Here is a 24,780-nt window from a genome sequence, read left to right on the forward strand (position 1 = left end):
TAGGCTCTGGCTATTGCATCAAGAGGGCAAGACAAAAAACCCCCGTCTTCCTGGGACTTGCATTTTAGAGGAAGGACACAGGCAATCAGTGTGAAAGTACATAAATAGAGGAGATAATTTCAGGGATGTGTGCAATTGAAAGAGGGTAACAGGTCAGAGAGAAATTGGAGGAGGGATGGGGATCAATGCTTATGCTCTTTTTGTGACATTTGAGCTGAGATCTGAAGGGTAGACAGGAGGTAGCCATGTGAGGATTTCAAGACACAGGGCCACATACCAAATGCAAAGGAATCATGACATCTGATTTGTTTTTACAAAAATCACTCCAGTTGCCATAGAGAGGATGGACAGGACTAGGGGTGAGGTGACTGGGAGAGGGATAAAAATAAGATAATGGAAATCATTAAGTTCCACTCAGTTGAATCTATAGGACTCACAGGTTGGGATGCTTTCTAGACTCTTTGAAATTCACAGTTGAATTCCTGAGAATAATAGGATAAATTTGGAAATCAACAACAAAAGAGTAATATTTAATGTTTAAGAGTGAATGATGACATCCTGTGAAAATCAAAAAAGTATAAACTATTAAGGACAGATGCCTGGAAATCCCCAAATATAAGAGGGGTGGGGAAATAAAGAGACCAAGTAGGAACAGCAGCATGGGAGAGAGTGGAAAGCCAGTAGGGCAGCAGGTAGGTGCCCAAAGAAAAGTTTTATGATAAGAGGTTGGGAAGGGTCATGAGGTCATCAATAGTGTCAGATGCTGCAGGAAGAGCAAGTAGGATAAAGGTGGGAAAGAGGCCTTTGGTTTTAACAATTACAGACCAGTTAGTGGTGAGAATCCTTTAAACAACCATCCCATGGTAGAATGTTACAATGTAGTACTACCACATCATACTAGACACTCTTAAGAAAGAACAAAGTAAATCTAAGTACACTATAATCATATAGGTAGATTACTAAAGCCTGAAAGCAAATGGGGTAACAGTGTAAATAGTCAAATTTATTGTTATCAATAGAAGCCCTCTTGGAAGCAAGATGCAGAGAAGTAGTGAGGGGTACAGGGAAAGGAGACACAGTTTGTACTGGCTCCTGTGGGGCTTAGATCTGATGAGTAATTGCTAAACTGCATGAGGGCCCATCAAAGTTGGAAATAATCAGTATAGGATGGAAGTGGCCCCTGCATATATGTCATTGTCTGCAGCAGAACTTGAATAATTATATTAACCTCAAGTTGGGAATAAGCAGGCAAGTCAAGTTCAGAGAAAATTCAAGATGCTGATGGAAGGAAAGTCATATAAGATAGGGAGGGGAAAGGAAAGCTGGAGAGAGTAAAATAGAGAGCCCTTAAAGGTAGGGTGCAAAAAAAAATCAAAAGGAAGTTTTGGTACCAGTAGAGGAAAAGGGGATTAGGTAACAATAGCAAGCATTTATTGAGCACTCCCTAGTGCTTTTTTAAAAATATTTTTTAGTTATACCTGGGCACAATATCTTTATTTTGTTTATTTTTTATTATGTGGTGCTGAGGGTTGAACCCAGTGCTTCACATGTGTATGAGAGGCAAACGGTCTGTCTCTGAGCCATAAACCTAGCCCTCCCTGTGCACTTTTACTGTTTGTTATTCATTGAATCTTCACAAATCTGTGAGGTAGGTCCATTTTATGGAAGAAGAAATTGAGGTACTGAGAGAACATGGAAATATCAAGGTCATATAAGTAGTAAGTGGCAGAAGCAGAATTTGAACCAGCTTCAAATGCTATGCTGCATAGGAACCTATGATTCCAGGGGGGGATTTTAGAGTTGGGGATGCTCCTCAGTTCTGTGGGGCTATGTGAATGTGTTGCTAACATGGAATTAAGATGAAGTATCTTGATGTAGGGCAAGTGAGGAGCCACAAGCTGAGATAGTTGGAAAAATCATCAAAGTAAGTACTGGAGTAAATCATTGAAAGAGGTGTCCAGAAATGAGGTGGAAAAGAAAATTCTGAGTTGACATTCTGAGTTGAAATTTGGCAATGAATAGAACCAGATGATTTAAGCATGACAGAGTAATGTGTGCAAGAGAAGAGCATATTAAAGATTTAAGATAGCTCTTACCTATAAGTGGCTTTTTGTTAAGTTGGGCAGGTAGGAAATTAGTAGATTATTGATAACAAATAATATTATATACTAATTATTGAATAAGAGATATGTGTAAACCCTGAGCTGAGAAATTTTACTGGTCATCACTTGATCTGGAGTTAGTGAGGTCACTGAACTCCTGGTTGGTACATCTTTGTTACTTCTCAGAGAGAGAAAAGATCTTTTCTGCCCCACATTGCTTTGGGGGGTCAGGTTCTTAGATATTTTTGTTTTGGTTTGGTTTGATTTTTTTTTACCAAAGCATTATCAAAAGAGCCAGAGTTAGTACCTACACAGGTGCGCATGGTAGGAATACAAGTCTAAAATTTCTGTTTCTCCTACGGTTGCCTTTTCTTCTTTCCTCTCCTTCTCCATGGGGACAGAGTGGCAAAACAAGGGGTAGGTACAGCTTTACTTGGTTGTGATAATTTACCTTTAAAGGCTGAACCCACTACAGAAGAGGAAGGCCTGTGGAATACAAGGTATTATATGATCTATCAAAACTCTCTCATTCCTCTTGTGGCAGAACATAGCGTCCTTCATTTAGCACTGCTCCTACCCTTTGTTCTAGAAGTGTGGTTTTCAGGTGGGCTGTCCCTCATACTACACTACCCTTCCTGGCACCGAGCCTGGCCAACTGATGTTCCTGTCTGGGATTCTTTGAATCAGGGCTAAGGGATGAGACTTCTTTCTTCTTTGCTGGTGAGCCTGAAAACCAGTGTCAGTGGCCTGCAGGGGAGAGTAGGGTCAAGTGTGTGAGCTCAGAAGTGAACAGAGGCAGAGACTAGCTGCTTAGAGATGTTTCCAAACTATTTTCTCCCTGGGGAAAAATTAAACCTGCAAGAAATAATCTCAGGAGGAAAAAAAAAAAACAACAACACACTTTTAATGACTGGAAGAAAAGGGTTTCAGTGTACTTTCAAATGAGAACAAGAGAATCAGAATTAGTTCTGGGATTTGAATGCTGTATAAAATGACTCATTTAATGTGTTTGTCACTTCCCCAGCTTGGTGATATTTTGCCTCTTTGAACAGAGAAAGCATTGTGCTGAATAAACTTAGAGCATGTTATCTCTGGTACTGAAACTATTCAAGATTTCTTCTTGTGATTTTTAAAAAAGCAAATGAATTACATAATTATTAAGGTGCAGAGCAGCCTCCATTCCTCCACAATTCAACTTATTTGCAACACAATTAGCATGCACCTTAAATGTAACAAAGCATATACCAGTAATTCCTTCATCTCTCTTTGTCTTTAATCTCAACAATGAAAGCACCATTTCAGATTAATTGGGAATAATGGCCAATTGGGATTCTAGAATAGTTTTAGAGAAATCAATTTCTTCTACTTTAAGTTTACAGCTTCACTAGGGTAATAAGACTTTGGCAAAGAGCTTTGAGTCACTTCATTATTTTTAATTATTTTTGGCACCTGACATATTGACTAATTTTTAAAATATTTACCAACTTTTAAAAGTGCTTTATTCATGCATCTTAATTATACATAATAATAGGATTCATTGTGACGTATTTCATACATGCACATGATTTGATCAATTTCATTTCCCAGGAATTTCCCCTTTCCCCTCTGCCTTCCTTCCTCTCCATCTCCTTCCTTTCCATACCCTTCCTGTATTCTACTAGTCTCCCTTCTATTCTCCTGAGACTCCTTTTTTTCTTTCTTTGTCTCAGCTTCCACAGATGGAACAAAACATTCAACTCTTGATTTTCTGAGTCACGCTTATTTTACTTAACATGACATTCTCTTGTCCCATCCATTTACCAGCAAATGACATAATGTATTTCTTCTCTATGGCTGAGTAAAACTCCATTTTCTTTATGCATTCATCTGTTGATGGACAGACACCTAAGCTGGCTCCATAACTTGGCTGTTGTGAATTGCACTGCTATAAACACTGGTGAGCATGTATCAGTATAGTATGATGATTTTAGTTCCTTTGGATAAATACCAAGGAGTGGGGTTGCTGAATTATACTGTGATTCCATTCCCAATGTTCATAGGAATTTCCATACTGATTTTCATAGTGGTTGTACTAATTTGCAGTCTCACCAGCAATGTATAAGCGTCCCCACCCTCCTTGCCAGCATTTATTATTATTTGTATTCTTGATGATTTGAGGTACTACTATCAATAAACTAAACCATATAATTTGTAACTAAATAATTGATGTTTCTGTACATCTAAATGGTTAACATTTATTGCATAAGTACTATAAACCAAATACTGATATGTCTTATAACCATTATCTCTCTCATTTAATCCTCACAGTAGTCATATGATCAAGCATTGACTTCATCTTATAAATGAATGCATTGAAACTTAGAGATGTTAATATGCCCAAGGTCTTATGGCTAACAATTTTGACCCAGATATGTAGATTTTAAGTCTATGTTCTTGCCCTTTGTATTGTCTCTATGTTGTGGATTGCCATTATACTTTTTATGCATGGGTTTTATTTTGTCATTTTTTTAATCATCTTTTCCCTTTTCTTGGCATTCTTATCTTTTCTGGCATCATTTGTTAAGCACTTGTCATATGTTAATTAATGTACTAGGTACTGTAAGTACTGTATTCTGTCTCTCTTCATTTTTGCCACCTCCCTGTCTACAGGTTTTATTGTGTCTTACTTAAAGGAGAGGGAATTTGGGTCTCAGATAGAGTAAGTAATTTCCCTAACATCACAGTAGTAAGAGACATGAAATGATAAACTCTTAAAATTTGAGCGCAAGTCTGCTAGGATAATGACATATGTTTTAAACAGAGCACTCCAGCTGCCACGTGGAGGGCCTGTAAGAGGAGCAGGAGTAGAGTTTTCCCTGAGATTCCTTCGGAGCAGAGGGCAGCAAAGGATTTGCACGGTAAAAATAATGAACTCAGAAGACCCCTTGTTAATATTCTCACTAATGGCAGGGCTAACGGAAGTGGAGTAGGTAATGTGTGTGTTCTAGAAGGGCAGCTAGAAATGTTTATATGTTCTCCAATGGGCATGGTGCTCCTCAGGGTCCTTGGATGGTCTTTACTGTGGCCTGACAGAGGCTCTTCTGGAGGCTGGAGGTCTCTCAAGTGCAGCTGTTAGGCCACACTCTGACTAGTGGTAAGGTGTCACAGGTTATAGAAGCCCAAGGAACCCTCAGGGTGAAAGCCAATTTGTTGGCAGAAGAAGAGCAAATGCGATGCTTTTCAAGTATGCAGAGGACACCCACACTTTGGCCATGGTTCTGCCAATGGATATGATAGATATGACTCTCCAGAGCCTTGAACAGTGGTGCTGTTCATTGCAAGGAGACAAACCGAGAGCTGGGGCTGAAGTTCAGATAGATGGGTAGCAGAGATGATCATTCATTCACTCATTGAGCATTTTTGAGCACTTACCATATTCCAGGTCAGTGTTCTGGGCACTAGGGATTGAGCAAAGAATAAGATGAAGGCTCTGCCAGAAGGAGCTCACATTCCAGTAAGAAGGGTCAAAGCAGAACACACACACACACACACACACACACGTCACATCCATTGGTAATAAATGCTATGAAGGAAAGTAAAACTGGATAAGAAGAACACAGAGATGGGTGGAGAGGGAGGGGTGTCATTTTATATACACGGTCAGGGAAGGCTTCTCTGTTGAGGTGGCACTGAATGAAGACTTGGAAGAAGTAAAGGGCAGCCATGTGGACAGTTAGTGGAAGTGTATTGTAGACAACAGAAATAGCAGATGCAAAGTTCTTGAGGCAGGAACGTGCTTGGCAGATTGAAAGATCAGCAAGGAGAACAATGGTTGAAGTAGGATGAAGGAGGAAGAAAGGGTAGGGGGACACATCAGAAAGAGAGACTCATATGGACCACGGCAAGGACTTTGGATTTTACTCCAAGTGAAATGATAAACTCTTAAAATTTGAGCACAAGTCTGTTAGGATAATGATGTATATTTTAAACAGCACTCCAGCTGCCACGTGGAGGGCCTGCAAGGGGAGCAGGAAGACTAGTTTAGCAGCTACTGCAGTCGTCTGGGAAGAAATGACAGTGGCATGGACCAGGATGGGTGTGGAGGGATTGCAGCAGAGGTGCTCAGGACTGGTCCTGCTTAAATTCTGAAGGAATTGAAGATAAACTCTGCTAATGGGTTACGCTAGGGGGATGGAAGAAAAGAATTGGGGACAATTTCAAGGTTTTGGTCTGAGCAAGAGGAAGAATGAGCTAGTCTTTACTGAAACAGGGGAGGGATAAGTAGCCAGAGTTTGGTTTGCCTGGCAATTCAGAAACCAGAACCGGAAGGGGAGTGTGTGGGGGCTGGACCTTGAGTCCCCTTCCAGAACCTCAGCAAAGGAGAACTGGATTTGAGTCCTGCATGAGAAGAAGGTAGAAATCAGGCAGTGTCCTAAAGAGGGAATGAATGGACTCTAAACCAACAGCAGATTGGATGGAGTGAGGGCCAGGATGGAAGGGGCAAGAATGTTCTCCATGGATCTTTGTTGGAGCTTTTGTTAGAGCAGAGGGCTGCAAGGGGTACCAGGAATTTGAGAAAGAAGATCAAAGGATGGGAACAGTCAGCAAGGCCGCCAGGAAGAAGTGGGAGCTGACCTGAAGTTCTCAGGAAGGAGATGAGTTTGCAATATAGAGGTAGAAAGGATACAGAGTGCAGGACTGACTGAGCTGGGAAGAATCACGACTGAACACCTGTCTGAGGATGGAATGGGTGCAGGGAGTTGGGTGGAAAGCTGGGTTGCGTCTGCATTATGAAGGGCTTTGAAAGCCGATAGCTGGACAGAGGAATCTGGTGAAAGCATACAGGAGAAAGAACAAGAAGCCAGATACAGCGTATTTGAGTATTTAATGGTTTGAGTATATAATGCATTCATTATTGCATCCTTTCTAAATGATCTGAAGGTTAAAGTAACTCTACTTGTACCTTCATTTTCTCCTCCATCTCTATCATTCTGACCATGAAACTTGCACATTGAGTCCTAAGCAAGGTAAAGACTTGTTATCAGTCTTTCTACAGATAGGCCAGTTCCCATCACATTCCCAGTAGGGACTGACTTAGGTTCCGTTCCTACCCTAGTACATCTTTTTAAATCTTTACTATATTGACTGGACCAGTCAAAATTTGGATCCACTCTTAATGTCAGGAGAAATATACTATTTATAGGTGACCTTTCGCACCTTTCCTTATAAAAATATAAGGCATTGACAATGAGTAGAAATGCAGTGAGATATATCTTTATATAAGAATGTATCATAATAATACTGTGTGTGTATATGTACACACACACACACATACACACACGTATATAGCAAGTTGGAGACTAAAACAGGAGGATCAGAGGTTTTAGGCCAGCCCTAACAACTTAGTAAGGCCCTGTCTCAAAAATTAAAAATGGTTGGGGATATAGTTCAGTGGAAAAGTATATCTGTTTTCAATCCCCAATATTAAAAATTGTTATATTTTTATAAGTTGAGTGTGTGTGTGTGTGTGTGTGTATATATATATGTTTCATTCTTTTTTTTTTTTTTTTTACAGTGCTAGGGATCAAACCCAGAGCCTCATACATGCTAGGCAAGCACTATATCACTGAGCTACACTCATAGTACTTACACATACCTACTTTTTTCTGAATAATGCTATCAGGCTAGCTATAAGACATCAAGTTTATGTTTTTATTGTATGATGCGAATATTTGGGAATGGAGCACTCTTTTCATTTTAGCAGTAAACAAATGACCCTTCCCCACTCACTTTTTCAGAATTTGAAAGAACATAATTTCATGCAACATTGAGATCTGTAGATCTATCTTTTGTGTTCAGTACGATTTTGATGTTAAATGAAAAATTTATTGCTCTTGCTATTTATTTATGTTTTTTAATCTAATGAAAAATACCATAACCAAAATAATTTAATTACAGATTACAGACAGCTGGCCAGGGTACGACTTAGATTTGTTCACATACCCACAGCACTATTACGGAGATTTGGAATATGTACTCATACCCCATGGCATCATTGTGGACAGGTGAGTGGTATATTTTTGTGTCAACCTTGGTCTTGTGCTTGGCTGGCTCGGTCTTATGTGAATCCTACAATGTACACAGTGCCCTAGTCCAAGCCCCTTTTTAGAGTAGTAGAGACAATTTTATAGGACAGCAAATTTGGAATGCAATGAATTGGTGCTTTAACTGAATGCTATCCTTGGACATTTGTCCAGAGGGGATGCTAGGAAGGCTACACATATAGAAGCTGTTGTAAGTACCAGCCTTACATGGACAATGTCCTGTACAAAGAGATGGAAATGGATACTGGGAAAGCACTGATTTCATCCCCAAACCTTTGTCTCATGCCTTTCTCAGATCCTTGAGTTAACCAGAAAGAGTAAAGAAGTGACATTGCCTTCACAGGACACGCCCTTAAAGCCCTTACTTTCATTTCTCTTGGAACAAGTAAAGTATCACAGGTCAGCCAGTCTTTGTACTAAAAAATTGTGTTTTCTGGCCAGTGGTAACGTTTATTTAAAACTATCTGCAGAAAACTATTTCTAGTATACAATTTCTAGTTCTTTCCTACATTGACATCCTTTGGGTTTTTGGAGCTTGTTGGCTTTTCCAAAAGCATTTCTCCTAAAGCCCTGTAAGCCATGCCCACTTACTCTTGGTTTTAAGGGTCTACATCTAATTCAGCCCAACACAAGCATTAGGATTTATAGGTCATACCCTTTAACAAAACTGTCTTGATATCAAGATTGTTCTTGTACCTCTATGTTTTTGGACAGAGGTTGAAATACTTAAGCCCTCACATTTATATGGAAAGTGAGAGTCCTGGTGTTTGTAAAGCACTCTCTGGAATCCTAGAGATTATTTAGAGGCCCAGATTTCAAATGGGAAGGCAGTGGGGGAGTAGGAGCAAATTGAGACTTTGGGATCCCACACGTACCCTTTCCTCAAGTCGTATAGTGTCGTTCCTCTGCCTCTAGTTCTTTAATCTGTTATGAGTTAAAATTTAACTTTATGAACTAAGTACTCAGAACAAAACAAAGTTTGAAAAACACCAAATGGTCACCTTACCAGGATATTATCTTTCCACCAATCCTGTCAGTAAGCAAACAAAAGTCTCATTCCTTAGTCCAAATTCTAAGATTGTGTGTTACATAAGATTTGTATTTTGCTTCTTCTCCCAACTTATAATATATTATTAAAATAAGTTCTAGTTTCGGGTTTCTCATGGCCTCAGATGACTTTTTCATAGACTATAAGCCTGATTCTCCTAGGGGAGAAAAGTTCCATGATCATATAAGCTTGGGAAATTTTGCATTTCCCAGCTTGGTAAATCTCCCAGTTGGCACTTGAAAACAAACATTAGCTTATTAAAATACAGAAAATGGCAGGGAGGGACCTGCTTAACTTAAGAAATTAAATCAATTTTATTTATGTAGAGGGAGACTTTATATTGTTCACCTCTTTGTAACTTCTGAGAAAAGATTTCTCTTAACAGCATTTTGGGAGGCCCCTAGTTTAAACAAATTCTTGCTTTTCTTACTTGAATTTTATGAATTTTGTTAATTGCATCCAGATCTAAAACATGATTTAATACAGGATAAAGTGACCCTGGGCCTTCTCCTTGTATAGAATTATTCAGTGAACATGTTTTTATGTCTAGAAACCCTGAATCAATAGTCTGGGTTGGGGACCAGGAATGTCCATTCTTAATTTTAAAATAAACATTAAGGTAATATTTACATACTACAAAATTCAGGTTGATGAATGATTTGATGATTTTAGGAAACTTTTTTTTGAGGGGGGTGGGTACAGGGGATTGAACTCAGGGGCAGTCAACCACTAAGCCACATCATCAACCTTATTTTGTATTTTATTTAGAGACAGGGTCTCACTGAGTTGCTTAGTGCCTCACTACATTGCTGAGGCTGGCTTTGAACTTGCGATCCTCCTGCCTCAGCCTCCTGAGCTGCTGGAATTACATGCATGTGCCACGGTGTCTGGCACTTGGTTTTATTTTTAAGGCCAGCTTACCAGGTTTACCCCTGTGTTTAAATAGGACAGTGTTCAGTCTGCAAGTGGTTAGAAGACTTAGAGACAGGAAGGCTCCTCTCTGTTGTTAGATGTATCTGTGGCTGGCCAATATGTTCAAGTTTCCAATCAACCTTTTTCAAGTCTTCCCTGGTTTTTACTCCCGCCCTTCATGCCCACCCCTAGCTGTCTTCCATCTCCTCCTCACATACATGCAAGCCTCCATCATTCAAGGATGTATATATGCAGCCTCTGGTCAACTTGACATATATGAAGAAATAATGGTGTACCCCTTCCCTGTGACTCCAGTCATCAGATCCCAACTACTTGGCCAGTTTGTTACATAATTGTGACTGCAACTTCAGGGTAATGGAGCCATGCTCTTGAAGTGGCCAGGTAAGCTTACAGGGTTCCCAGTCAGGTGAATTCCCTGTGGCAGAATCCTATGCTGGTTGAACAACATGGGTAAACAGCTGGGGTGGGAGTTGTGGCGTGATGGGCATCCCCAGGTAAGAATGCCACTGACTTCTCTCCAGAATTCAGTGTTTTCATGATTAAGTGTCTACTTTGTTATATGCCTTTGGTTGATTTCCAGAGTGCTAAAATGGCTGTTTTTGAATTTTGTCCAGCTTTGTTTGTTTGTAGACAAGATGTTGACCCTCTTATTCCACCATGCAGGAAAAAATGTCCCTTTATAAGGAACATGTCAGATATTCTGATATGAATTCTTTGATGATCATATTTTGAGAAACATTGCCTGAAACTATGGTTACCATACTCTCTCTATATATATACATACACACATACCATATAAAATAGATTATGATATATATATATTAAGTGTATATTGAATACATGTAATACAGTATTTTATATGTGTGTGTGTGTGTGTGTGTGTGTGTGTGTGTGTGTGTGTATATATATATATAAAATCTAGTTATCTATTTAATCTAATTCTATTTGTTTGGAGTGCCAAAGGGAATATTTTTTAAAGTATGTATCTTAGATCCTGTCTTCATTTAGATTTTGATGTTATATGGCCCATGGGCAATACACTTATAGACAACTAGAAACAAACACAAGAACAGTTCCAACCAGCTCTAAGTAGCAGACCAAGGCTGCGGCTATTGCACAACTCCAGGGGGCATCCTTAGCATTGTGCTCCCTGGAAACACTGCCTGTGGTGTTGCATTCTGGAGCACCTTTCACATAGGCCATGTGCTACCTCTGTTGAATTACGAGACACTTTACAATGGGCTTGACTTTTCCTCCAGTCTCCTGTAATCTAAGGCGAGTGAGTCACTCTCTGTTTCCTTTTCCTCTGCTATAAAGTGAGCACCTCATCAGATACCATCATACATTGTTAACAACTAGGCACTGGAGTGAGAAAATATTAGCATACATGTCCTTTGACATTGTACTTTACACCTTAATAATTTTTGTGACATGAGGAATCAAGAATGTGCCATTAATGATGCAGCTATCAGAAGTATGTCTCGAACAGTCTGTGTCCATCTTTAACAAAGCCTTTCTGTCTGTAGGTTTGTGTTCCCCAAATTTTTCCTCACAGTCCCCTGAATAACCTAATATAAATAATACATCATGCATTTTTATTAAAGGAACAAAAATACTCAGAAATGGTTGCACTTTAATATGTCTTTTATCCCTTACTGCTTTCAGAATTGAGCGGCTGGCAAAGGATATAATGAAAGACATTGGATACTGCGACATTATGGTCCTGTGTGTACTTAAAGGTGGTTACAAATTCTGTGCTGATCTTGTAGAACACCTTAAGAACATCAGCCGAAATTCAGATCGGTTTGTCTCTATGAAGGTTGATTTCATCAGACTAAAAAGTTACAAGGTAAGTTACTAGAGGTTCCATTTTTATCACATGATATTTAAAACTAATAATGTCAGCATAAAAGTACTAATAAAGTCATGAAAATGTGTACTTTTTTAAAAATTGAAGTGAAAATGAAGAGTGGATTTTTTTTTTTTTTAATTTGCAAGAGTACCACAATCTATTATGAGGATTCAAATTATACTATTTGGGCGAAGAAAAATAAAACTTCCTGTTTTCACATATGCAGATAGACTCTTGAGGAATGATTCATGCATTTTTTTATGGTGATGAAGCTCAAGTAGTTATTTCCTGGTGCCCAGCCTCAGAACTGTGTATGGCTAGTGTTAAGAAAGTCCAGTGAATGCTGATGTCCTTCTACCCTGGATGTGCTCTTGGTCCTGGAGACCTATGGGAGGGTGTCCAGCCCAGAGGGAGACATAGTACTTGAGTTTCTGCAGTCATCAAGTGGTGACCTTTATAGAAGGGAAGCCTGTAGGGACAGCACATTATCAAGTGTGAGGAGACCAAGCCAAGGAACCTCGAGTGGAAGACTGCTCCACCAATTTATGATGGGCTTTCTGGTGCCACCACTAGACAGAACTTACATGAATTATTCTCCAAGACATGGTCTCCTTAGTCTTCTCTTTATGATGTTAACTTTTGTGATGCTTTTTGATTCAATGCATAGTAAATCATTCAAACTAACTTACTACTGATTGAAGGTCTCTTGGGGTCAAAATCATGAAAATATTCTCATTGACTAACAACATTTTAATTCATTAAATGACTTTCTGAGTTGGCTTTCTATTTATATAACAAAATCACCATGAACTTAACCCACACAAGTTTATTGTCTTGCAGTTTCTCTGGGCCAGAGGTCTGGGTTCTCTGCCCAGTCTTACTGGGTGGGAGTCAGAGTGTTAGCTCAGGTTTTGATCATCTGAGGATTGTGGTCATTTTTCCAAAAGCACTGTTGTTAGAATTTAGTGCCCATTTAGAATTTAGCACCTCTCAGTGCTTCTAGAAGCTGCCATCAGGTCTTTGCTTCATGGATTCCTCCAAAGGCAGTTCACAACACAGTTAAGGTAACTTTTGCTTCTTCAAGCTGGATGGGGAAAATCTCCATTCAGGAAGGGCGCAGCCTTTTTTTTTAAAGCTTGCCCGATTAGGTCATGTTCACCTAGCATAATCCAAATTTTCTTTAACTTTTTTTATAACTTTATCTTATTTATTTATTTTTATGTGGTGCTGAGGATCTAACCCAGTGCCTCACCCATACTAGGCACGCGTTCTACCAATGATCTACAGCCCCAACCCCATAATCTACTTTCTGAGAAATTCAAAGTTAATTAACTAGTCATCTGATCTTGGGAGTGATTTCTTGCCATATTTATAAGTTTGACTTACACTTAGGTAACAAGGATTATTCAGAATATGCACACCAAGGCTCAGCAGTGCTAAAGACCATCTTTAGCTTACCTCACTCTTCTTATGACTCAGTTGCCTCAGGTCTAAAACAGCTGCAAATTCTCCTCATTTTTCAGGATATACACTCTACTTCCTGATGACCTCTCTGGCCAGGGTGAAGCTCATTTGTTGCAAATATTGGTTCCATCCTGCCTTGAAAAGTTTTTCTCTCTTTAGTTTCCCTACATCTTGGATTAAGTAGGTGTGCTCCCTTCTTATGAGATTTTTTTTAATCTCATTCATTTGCCTGATCCTCATTGCACATGTTCCTGATAAACAGCTCTTTTAAAATGTATTGATTTGTCTTACAGTAGAATGCATTTTGACATATTGTACACAAGTGGAGCACAACTTCTTATTCCTCTGGCTGTACATGGTGCAGAGTCACTCCAGTAGTATAACCATACATGTATACAGGGTAATAATATCTGTCTCTTTCTACTGTTCTTCCCATCCTCACAGCCCCACCCCTCCCCTCACTCCCCTCTGCACAAACCAAAGTTCCTTCATTCTTCCCTCCCCCTTCCCCACTATGGATCAGCATCTACTTATCAGAGAAAACATTGGCTTTTTTGGGGGGCGGGGGGATTGGCATATTTTATTTAGCATAATATTCTCTAGTTTCATCCATTTATTTGCAAATGCCATAATTTCATTCTTCTTTAAGGCTGGGTAATATTCCATTGTGTATATTACCACATTTTCTTTAACCATTCATCTGTTGAAGGGCATCTCAGTTGGTTCCAAAGTTTAGCTATTGTGAATTGAGCTACTATAAACATGATGTGGCTGTGGCATTGTAGTATGTTGATTTTAAGTCCTATGGGTATAAACTGAGGAGTGGAATATCGAAGTCAAATGGTGGTTCCATTCCAAGTTTTCTAAGGAATTTCCATACTGCTTTCCAGAGTGGTTGCACCAATTTGCAGTTCTACAGGCAATGTATGTGTATACCTTTTTCCCCACATTCCGCCAACATTTATTGTTGCCTGTTTTCTTGATGATTGCCATTCTGACAGAAGTAAGATGAAATCTTAGAGTCGTTTTGGCTTGCATTTCTCTAATTGCTATAGATGATAATCATTTTTTCATATGTTTGTTGATCTATTGTATTTCTTTTCTGTGAAGTGTCTGATCAGTTCCTTAGCCTATTTACTGAGTGGGTTATTTATTTTTTTGGTGTTAAGTTTTTTGAGTTCTTTATATATCCAGGAGATTAGTGCTGATAAACAGCTCTTTAAAAACCTGGTAAAATATTTTTTTAAATGAAAAATCAAGTTTATTGAGGTTTGATTTACATATAGTGACATTCATACCTTTTAGTTTACAGTTCTGTGAGTTTCAAGAAAATGTAGTCATGTTAATCTTGATAACCAAGGTGTGGGACTGTTCCTTACCACAAGAAATGCCCTGGCCTTTGTAGCCAGCCTCTCCCATAACTCCCCGACCCTGGCAACCACTGAAGTGTTTTCTGTCCTAGAGTTTTCTTTCTATAATGTCATGTGCATTATACCTCATAGTCTAGTAATTCTGTTAATCTTAATATAATGCTTTTGAGATTCATCCACATTGCGTGTATCAGCAGTTCATTTGTTTTTATTGTTAAGTAAGTTTCCATTGCATGGATATAGTGGGTTTTTTTTAATCCATTCATTTACCAGAAGGATACATGGGGTGATTATGAACAAAGCTGTTGTAAGTGTTCACTTGAAGGTTTTTTGTGTATATTTATGTCTTCTTTTTCCTTGAATAAATATTGAGTGGCAAAACAGGTAAGTCATATGAAATTTCCAAACATTTTTCCAAAGTGAGTGAATACTTTTGCATTCCCTTCAGCAACCTGTAAGTTCCAATTGCTCCACATTATGACAGCATTTAGTATTATTACTTTTTCTTTCTTTTATTTTACCTATTTGAATAGGTGCTAGCATCTCATATGGTTTTAATTTACATTAAAATGAATAATGATGAATGAATAATGATGAATATATTTTCATGAGATTATTTTCTATTCATATAGCTTTTTATGAAATGTTTGTCCAAATATCTTGTCCATTTTAAAAAATGAGTTGTTTTTCATTATCAAGGTTTGAAAGTTCTTTATGTACTTTGTGAATCCTGTATTAGATATGTGTTTTGAATGTATTTTCCACTCAGTGAGATTTTTTTTTTGTACCAATAAAACCATTTGATGTGGAGTTTTCTTTGTCAGATGTTTTTTAAACTAGGAATTCAATTTTTTAAAATTGATATAGGAGTATTCAATTTATTTTTCTTCTCCAGTGAACTTTAATAGTTTGTTTCTTCCAAGGTATTTGTCCATTTTATCTAAGTTTTCACATTTAAGGGCATGGAGTTGCTTATAATATTTCTGTATTACCTTTTGATGTCTTTAAGGTCTGTAGTGATATCTTTCATTCCTGATATTATTAAATCATACCTTCTGTCTTTTGCTTTTTCTTCACTAATATGCCTAGAGGTTTGACAATTTTTATCAACTTATGGCTTTTACCTTATTTTTTTTCCAGTTCATTCAATTTATGTTTTTTTTAACCACTTTAGCATTTATCCTATTATTTCCCTCCTTCTGTTTGCTTTGGGATTAATTTGCCTTTATGCTCCTAGATGTTAGCTTAGTTCAGAGATTTGAGACCTTTCTTATTTTCTAACATAAATATGTAATGCTATAGATTTTCCTTAAGTCCATTTTATCTATCTCCCACTTATTTTGACATATTATTTTTTTCATTCCACTCAAATATTTTCTATTTCCTTTGTGATTTTCTCTTTCACTCATGGGTTATTTCATGTTGTTTAATTTTTCAAACATGATTTTTCAGAATTTCTCTATTTTTCTAGCTTAATTCTGTCACATAAATTTATACTATACTTTATTAGATTTCAATCCTTTTGAATTTGTTAAGGCTTATTCTATGGCCTTGAATATAGTTGATCCTGCTGAAACTAGTAGCACCATACTCCATGTCAAATTAAACTATATTGCTTTTTCTAATTTTTTCATGCCTTTTCATTGTCTGCTTCTTTAAACAACCTCTCTTTATTTTACCTTCACCTACAGGCACACATTCTAATGCTTATGTACCCTGTTAACTCAGGTGTATGTGATACTAGTTCAGAATAAACTTTTGTATTTCTAAAACTCCAGGGACATTGTGATCATCATTGCTATGTCTAGACAGATATTTTCAAATCACCATTTTTTTTTCCTGGAGCTAGGGATGTCGGGGTTCCTACTCAGGGTTCTGGGGGGAAGAGGATGGCAATAGTTGTCATCAAATCTTTGCTGCCTTCATCCAGTCTCACTCACTGTAGACCTTAGCCTTTGTCCCACACCTTTAGTCTTTTAGGACCCAAGGATGATTGTGACATCTCTTCCCTTCTTATCAAATATTTCTCCTCTTGTGTGTCACCAGAGTGACTCAGATCATATTCTGAATGATTATCTTATGTAAAACACTGCCTGGCTGCTCACTCAGATGAGCCTTCCCCCTAATTAAATATGTTCAGAAATGAATGGGAAGCTCAGATTCATCATCTGGACTATGACATGAACAGCTCTCCACCCATGACGTGTAAGCTGTCCCCATCCAGAGATGAATCAGCTGTTGTGTCAGGTTAGGCTTGAGCTGACCATGCCTTGAGCGCTTTTAACATACCCAAGGGCAGAGACCTATAAAAACACAAAACTAATATGTACTATCAAGTAAGGTATCAGGACTAGTTCACTTTCCTCTGAGGACATTGAGTGCATCTGCATACCTCCAAGCCTATTCATAGGCAGAGACATCTCAAAACCATCTGGGAAGGTACAGTGGTCACTCAAGTATCTTGCTGATTACTTTAGAAGTTCTGGGAAAGGTCAGGACTCTATGCACTCTTTTAAGTACTGGTCAAATCATGGTGTAGTTTGGTTTCTTCTTACTCTGTTGCTTGATGATTCTATTTATTTTTATTTTTTTAAATAATGTTGATTATTTTATCTGTATATGTACTTTTTTTTTTTTTTAATTCATTGTGGTGCTGGGGATTGAACCCAGGTCCTCACATATGCCAGGAAAACACTCTACCACAGAGCCACATCTCCAGCCCTCATTTTTTTTTAATAAGGATAGAAAGATGAAAGTTTATTTTACTCAAATATGCTTCTCCTCGTCCCTGCCACCAGCATGTATAAGTCACTTTGGAAGTCCTTTTCCCAGAGCGGTCTCAGTTGCCTAATGCCCTCCACAGTTTACTAAGGGACTATCCTGAGAGACAGCTGCCTGCAAACATCTGAGGGCTCTGGGTTATTTGATTTGTCTTTGTTGTTATATTAAACTTTCCATGACACATGAAATGAATTTGAATGAATGGTACCAATCTAGAAAGGATTACTTAGAAACTGGCATGCTGATAATTTATTAAAGGCAAATGTGATTGAATAACTATCTAAAAACGTGGTCTTTCTGTTACATACGTGGCACAGACAACTCAGGAGCTTAGGACACGTAAGGTCTTGTGTCGTACGTTTCATGTCTGATGCCACCAGAAATGTGTTATGAATTCTGTATTTAACATACTTCAAGTGGTATGAGCCCTCAGGACTGTACCAAAGAGCAAACACAGCCTTTGTATGATGGCAGATTTTTGTCTTGTTCGTCGGTAGTTGCAAACAAAGTTGATGTTTTTATCTAAATCATAAAATCCATCTTATTGTTGATTATATAATCACCTGCTATATATTGTGACCTGTGCAGTAAAACAGAATTGTGCAAATATACTTACCTTTGGATACGTGGAATTCCCAAGCTCAATTATAAAAATAACACAAAGTATAAGGCTGTGCTAACCCTTAAGGGAATAATGACCCACAGACAGGATATGTGAGTGAGAGGCTTGCTTGGGGTAAGCCAATCATGTTGAACTAACACCAGCCAAGTGCGGGTGGTAGTGTGGTGGGAGAGGTATGTGGCCAAAAATGAAGGCAAGGCAGGAGATTGTGCTAGAACAAAGGGTAAGCACCCAGACTTGATTTCCTTTATATTAAAATCTTTATTTTTTATGTATAAATAAATGTGTATCAAAGACTTCAATAGACATCTCTCTAAATTTGAGGATTTGTGTTTTTTTTATTAAAAAAACCATTTTTTGTCTTTTTGTTGTTCTTTTTAGATATACATGATAGTGGCGTGTATTTTGAAATATTATATATACATGGAGTGTAACTTATTCTAATTAGGATCCCATTCTTGTGGTTGTACATGATGTGAAGTTTCACTGGTTGTATTCATATATGAGCATAGGAAAGTTATGTCCAATTCATTCTGTCTTTCCAATTCCCTCCCCTCTCCCTTCCCTTCAAGGGTTTTTAGTTTTTAATGCTGTCTTTTTGCTTAATGAATATTTGCTTGCCTAAATATCTCCCAAACTGTGTGGGGGGATCTGTTTCCTCTTTTAAAGTTTCATTATTAAAAATGGTTAAGCACGCAAAACTTTTTGCTTTCTGTTTTGAGTTATGTGACTAGATGAGTTAAATTGAAATCTGTTAAATGTTTCAAAGTTAACATATTTGTTTTGGTAATTGCAATAAAGTTTGTTTTTTAAGCCCATCCTAAAAAAAAGAAAGAAAAGAAGGAAGGAAAAGAGAAATTAGCATTAGATTAACTTATGGGAGGGTGTGACTGACATATTCCTGTTCTTCAGTGAAATGAGGAGCATTGGTAACCTAAATTCCTTAACATTTCAAGTTCACCTTCCTCCTTCCCTCCCTTTTCTTTTTCTTTCTAGCCTTCCTTCTCTCTCTCTCTCTGTGAAATGTTCTATCAGCACTTGCTAGAAGAATTCATTATCTCATTTAATCCTGACTGAAATCCTGCAAGGTGTCATATTTTTCTTTTACCCACAGGCAAACAGAAGCTCAGAGAGGTTAACCTCATGACATACAGCTAATGAATGTTAGAAATTGTGTCAGAGCCCAGACCCATCAGTCTCTCAAGCCTGTACCTTGGTAGCACATAAACATTTCTGACATGAATTTTTTAGGGTTTTCCACAAAACTTTGCTGTTCCACGAGATATTAATATATGTGCTAACATTGATAAAGGAGTTGGTTATATTTTTCTCCTAAACTATATATAGGAGAAATAGGAATTACATACATATAATTAATATTATCATCTTGTAATAATTTGCTTTTAAGAAATCTTCCTTGAGAAAACCCAGAGGTTGCATAAGAGAATTGTTACATTATATGAATGACATCCCACATGCATGCAAGTGGCTCTACTTGTCTTATCAACAATATGTGTAAAGGCATCCAGTGTTAAATTTTTAGAGTATCTGTTATCTCTCAGAAGTGTTTACTCACCCATGAGACTTCATTTTTTCAGCTGTTCTAAAGGTACACTAGATCTCATGAGCACCTATTTATGTTCTACCACTGTACCACACATTTAAAAAATATTTTCTTTTTCTCAAACACATATGTGCACATGCCTTAGCAGAAACAGAGAGAATTTGGTTGGCGATTTTATGGAATGCTATGGGTAACCTTAAAATCCACTACAAACACATAAAAATATTAGGCAAAATATAATTTGTAAAGCCTTTTAAATACCTACTCAAGCTCACCAGAAGAGAAGGGATATAGAGCATGTGCATCAGAAGGTAGTGTGTACTCGCAGAAGCAGGCGCAGAGAGGAAGCATGTCAGTAACCTGGTTTAACACTCATGCAGAGACAGATGATCAATCTTTGGACTCGGGTAAAATGGGAAGCTGAAAGATACTCTCACACAAAGTCAGTGTCCACAGTGACCACCCGCTTATTGAAAAATCCACCCTTCCGTAATAGGAGACCCGAAGAACCTAGCTTGACTATCTCTCTTTTTTTTTAATAATTTTTTTATTTGTAGTTAGATACAATACTTTTATTTTATTTATTTATTTTTATGTGGTGCTGAGGATAGAACCCAGCGCCTACACGTGTTGCTAGGCGAGCATTCTACTGCTGAGCCACAACCCAAGCTTGTCTATCTTGACCTGGGCTGGGGTCGGAAAGTAAAATATTTCCTGGGTAGTTTGGGGGTGGGGTGTGCCAGGGATTGAACCCAAGGGTGCTTAGCCCCTGAGCTGCATCCCCAGTCCTTTTTAGATTTTATTTTGAGACAGGGTCTCGTAAGTTGCTTAGGGCCTCACTAAATTGCTGAGGCTGGCTTTGAATTTACAATCCTCCTGCCTCAGCCTCCTGAGCTGCTGAGATTACAGGCATTTGCCACCATGCCTAGCTCCTGGGTAACTTTTAAACATAAGTCTGTACCACATGTGAGCTTGAAGTTTTTAAATTTACCCACTACCTGTATCATCTGAGATTCTGCAGCTTTAATATTGAGACTTTAATATTGAAATTGGTGTTGCGCTTTGGTGTACCCAGAGACCCTGGTAGAAGCAAGTCTAAAACCTCTCTGCAGACAACATCTCCATCTGGGCAGGATTCCTACAGATAACTCCTCACTTACCCTGAGTTTATAAACCAAAATTATAAGTGATGCTTAGAAATAATCCACCATAGGCAAAATCTCCTGGCAAAAAGAAATTGTAGAGATAGGTAAATAAATGATGTGAAAGAGAATAGAAAATAATAGTGCATATCATGACTAAATACTAAAGGAATATTAGATAAAAGATAATACAATATGAAAAAAATGAGAACTTTTAGAAATGAAATAATAGAATGTTCACCAGGGAAGAAAAGATAATAATTTAATGGATAATTTAGGATAAACAGTGGATTCAATGTTGTTGTAGGTATAAATTTTGAACTGGAACACCGACCTAGAAAAAAAAAAAAAGATCCTAAGCTAGCATAGAAAGAGACAAAATATAAGAAAGGGAAGATACATGAAAGATAGACTGGAAAAACCCAAAATCTGTCACTTAGGAATTCCATCAGGAAAGGCTACAGAGAATGGGGGGAAATAATTTTTAAAAAGATAAGGTCTAATCCTACCCTAGAGTCAATGAAAGACATGAGTATTCAGTGTCAGGAGACACCGTGAGACCCTGCCTAGATGTGTTATAGTGAAACTGAAAACAACACCAGAGTCAAAAAGAAGATTGTACAGACACCTGGAGAGAAAAGAAACCCTGCTCTCAAGGAATTCCCACTATCCACAGATTTCTCAAAGACAACAATAGAAATCAAAAGACACGGAGCAGTATTGTCAACATCGCAAGAGAAAATGACTGTTCACCTAGATTTTTATTCTCATCCTGATAAAAATAGTGATCATAGTCTAAAAAGAGTTCCTCCAAAACTTCAGTGGCTGAAAGCACTCTCCAAAGAATGTATTTTACTAAGAAGGAAATCAAATCCAAAAGAATGTGATAAGGAGATGGACAAGCATGTAGGTAAATCAAAAAAAGGTTTTGATTGGTTAAAGTAATAATGAAGTAACAATATTGATTATGACAAATTTTGGTGCTAAAGCACATAAGCTGGAATTATAATATCAGTTCTATACTTGGTTATAAATGGGACACAATGATCAGAGTAAAATCATCTCATATCCTCTCTATTATTTAAGTGAGCATAAAGATGTCCATGACTTATAAACTTCATTAAGTACGCCTATTAAAAATTCAAGGACAACATCTAAAAGAATAGGAATGCTATTTATGATTTCTAAGCCAGTAGAGAAGATGAAAAGGAATAGTTTTAAAAAAAAAGGAATAAAGAAAACTCAATTTTTACCCCAAATACAGATTGCAGAATCACATAGGTTACATACTCACTTGAAACTATTGTTCGAAGTATGATATGTCAAGAGCTTTGTAATGTTGTGAACAACCAATAAAAAAAAAAAAAAAGAAAAAGAAAACTCAAAACTCGGTTGATTAATAGTAAACCCAAAATGAGAAGCAATTAGGTAACCTTATTACACTCATTTTTCAGATAAGGAAACTGATTCCTGATGTGTTAAATAACATGCACAAGGTCAGTTAGCCAGTGGTGGATCTAATAATCAAACCCAAGTTTGACTCCAGCACTCAAGATTGTGACCATGAAAACATACTGTCTCCTTAGAGATGGATTGAGATGAATTAGATGAAAAGGAGATGGGTTGGGGATGTGGCTCAAGTGGTAGTGCGCCTGCCTAGCATGCATGAGGCACTGGGTTCGATTCTTAGCACCATGTACAAATAAAATAAAGATATTGTGTCCACCTAAAACTAAAAAATAAATATTAAAAAAAAAAAAGAAAAGAAAAGGAGAGAAATTTCACCTGGTGAATCAGCGTCATGTTCTCCTGAGCTTTGTTTTGACATTTACCTAAAATTGCTAGAAGAATGGCAGTCTGTAAATAGATGATCAACTGCTTACTTTTTCCCCAAAATGTTGTACATTACATGTTAATAAGCTATGAAGAAGTCCCTTCTAAGAAAAGGAATAATAAATATCGACACAAGGTTTTCCTGCAGATCATAGGAAATCCATGATTTTCTTTCCATCTTTTCTACCCTGTGTCCTGAACATATTCGCAACACCAGCTTGCTCTCTCTGGATTCAGTGGAAGCTTGCTGCACTTTGGAAAGCCACTTCCAGCAGGATTGCAAAGGAGCCTTAGGCTCCAAGCTCCCTACCAACTCGTGAGCATGTAGAGAATTGAATCAAAGAGAAACTGGCATAATTTAGCTGCCCCTTGAGCTCCCCGATTGAGTGTATTTTGAGAAAGCCCAAACAGGGTAGGGGTGGGAGGCCTTTTAAAAATATCTATTCTAAGGGATTTAGAGTGGAGAAACAGAATTTGAGAGACGCTGGACTATTGTTAGATGCCAGCAAGTGACTTTTCAGCCGGCTTTTTTTTGTGTGTGGGTGTATTATTGGCCAAGCTTTTTTCCTGCTTTTTTCCCCCCTCTTAAATGTTGCCCTGATTTAAGGTTCATTAATTGATATACTACTCAATGTAAGGATAGTCAGGGTGCAACACTCTGATTTTTTTGTTTTCCTCCAATTTGTCTAGCTAACTGGCAAGTAAAGTAAAATCTTCTTCAAACTTCAGGATTTTAAGAGGAGGAGGAATTCTATTTAAAGTAGGCTGGAGTTGCCCTAGATCCATCCCCTGGTTGTTTGAATGAGCACTGCTTTGTATGAATTAGTAATTCTGGTGTGGGGGCAACGTCCAGAGAAAGTTTTTTTGAAGCTAAAATCCAACTAAAATCCAAGCACAACCACTGTAGGACTAGAGATTTGCCACACAGGGACCTGAGCTCCTGGGGAAGCTGGCATCTGTATTAAACAGGCATATTAGAGCTAAGGGTTGGCTATAAACCTACTCCCATCAGGGAAGAAAAATGTGAGAATTCATTTTTTTCTCTCTCTCGTTCCCATAGTTAAAAACAAAGGATTTAAGTCAGTCCTGATCATCCATGCTAATGAGGAATGGGAACAGGATCAATGAACCAAAGCCAGGGTATTTCATGTTAGTGATTCTCATTTCATTGTACACCAGGCCTTTCCATGTAGGAAGGGTGCCTTGAGTTGAAAAGATGTGTCCTTTTCTTTTGGGGATAGGCAATCTGTACTTAGCAGAGTCTCATCTTGGGCTCAGAATGAGAAAACAAGATTGCAATTCTCTTGAGATTCCACTTATCTAGAAAAGAGTTCCCCAGTTCTTCAGGGGTGCTGAATTGGTCCAAAGCAGTTGTGTACACATATTAGAAAAGAGTGAAAGTAAAGGAAGACTAGGAAAGTAGAAGATAAAAGAGTAGAAAAGGGAAGAATGAAAGACAAAAGAAATTCCTAAAATTATCATATTTCATTGAATCTAAGACTGTAAAGTACACTGTTACATTTTGTATCACTAAGAAAGAAAAGATGCTATCAAGTGAAGCCATAACATGACATGAATTGTTAAGATACATCCTGATTTTTGAGATATTAAAATGTGAAAAAGAATGTGCAACTTGGAATTAATAAAAATTAAGTCTCTTTTTTCTCCAAAAAAAAAAAAATAACAGTTTCTGCCCTACCCCCCACTTTTAAGCTATATCGTTGGCAAGTGTTTGAATAGCTGAACTATGACAGAAAATGCTCTTTGCTCTTTGGTCATTCTTCAGTCTTGGGTCCTATAGCGTCACTCCAATGCTTGTTGGTGAATGGGGGTATTCCTTCAAGGCTACATATTTTTTCACCTTAGTATCTAAAATATTTTTACATCCTCAAAACCGTTTTGAAGTCGTCAGAGGAAGAGTTTTTTACTAAATAATAACTCAAGGATAGGTCTGAGTAGTTTGAACACATCCACATTAAGCCTTAA

The 24,780-nt window shown here is 37.8% G+C and overlaps 2 protein-coding genes across 6 annotated transcripts in view; one reads left to right on the forward strand and one right to left on the reverse strand.

Annotated features, from left to right (window-relative positions):
* Thnsl1 (threonine synthase like 1) overlaps nt 1-24,780 on the reverse strand; it is a 138,246-nt gene that overhangs the window by 60,304 nt on the left and 53,162 nt on the right. The gene's annotated exons all lie outside the window — the stretch shown is intronic.
* The window catches only part of Prtfdc1 (phosphoribosyl transferase domain containing 1), an 83,321-nt gene that overhangs the window by 1,488 nt on the left and 57,053 nt on the right, over nt 1-24,780 (forward strand). For both annotated transcript variants that reach the window (XM_005320242.5, XM_078023300.1), the window contains exons 2-3: nt 8,040-8,146; nt 11,832-12,015. In XM_005320242.5, the coding sequence (XP_005320299.1) occupies nt 8,040-8,146; nt 11,832-12,015 (291 nt within the window). The remainder of the gene's footprint in view (nt 1-8,039; nt 8,147-11,831; nt 12,016-24,780) is intronic.

Source organism: Ictidomys tridecemlineatus, chromosome 10, assembly GCF_052094955.1.
Source record: "Ictidomys tridecemlineatus isolate mIctTri1 chromosome 10, mIctTri1.hap1, whole genome shotgun sequence".
NCBI lineage: Eukaryota > Metazoa > Chordata > Mammalia > Rodentia > Sciuridae > Ictidomys > Ictidomys tridecemlineatus.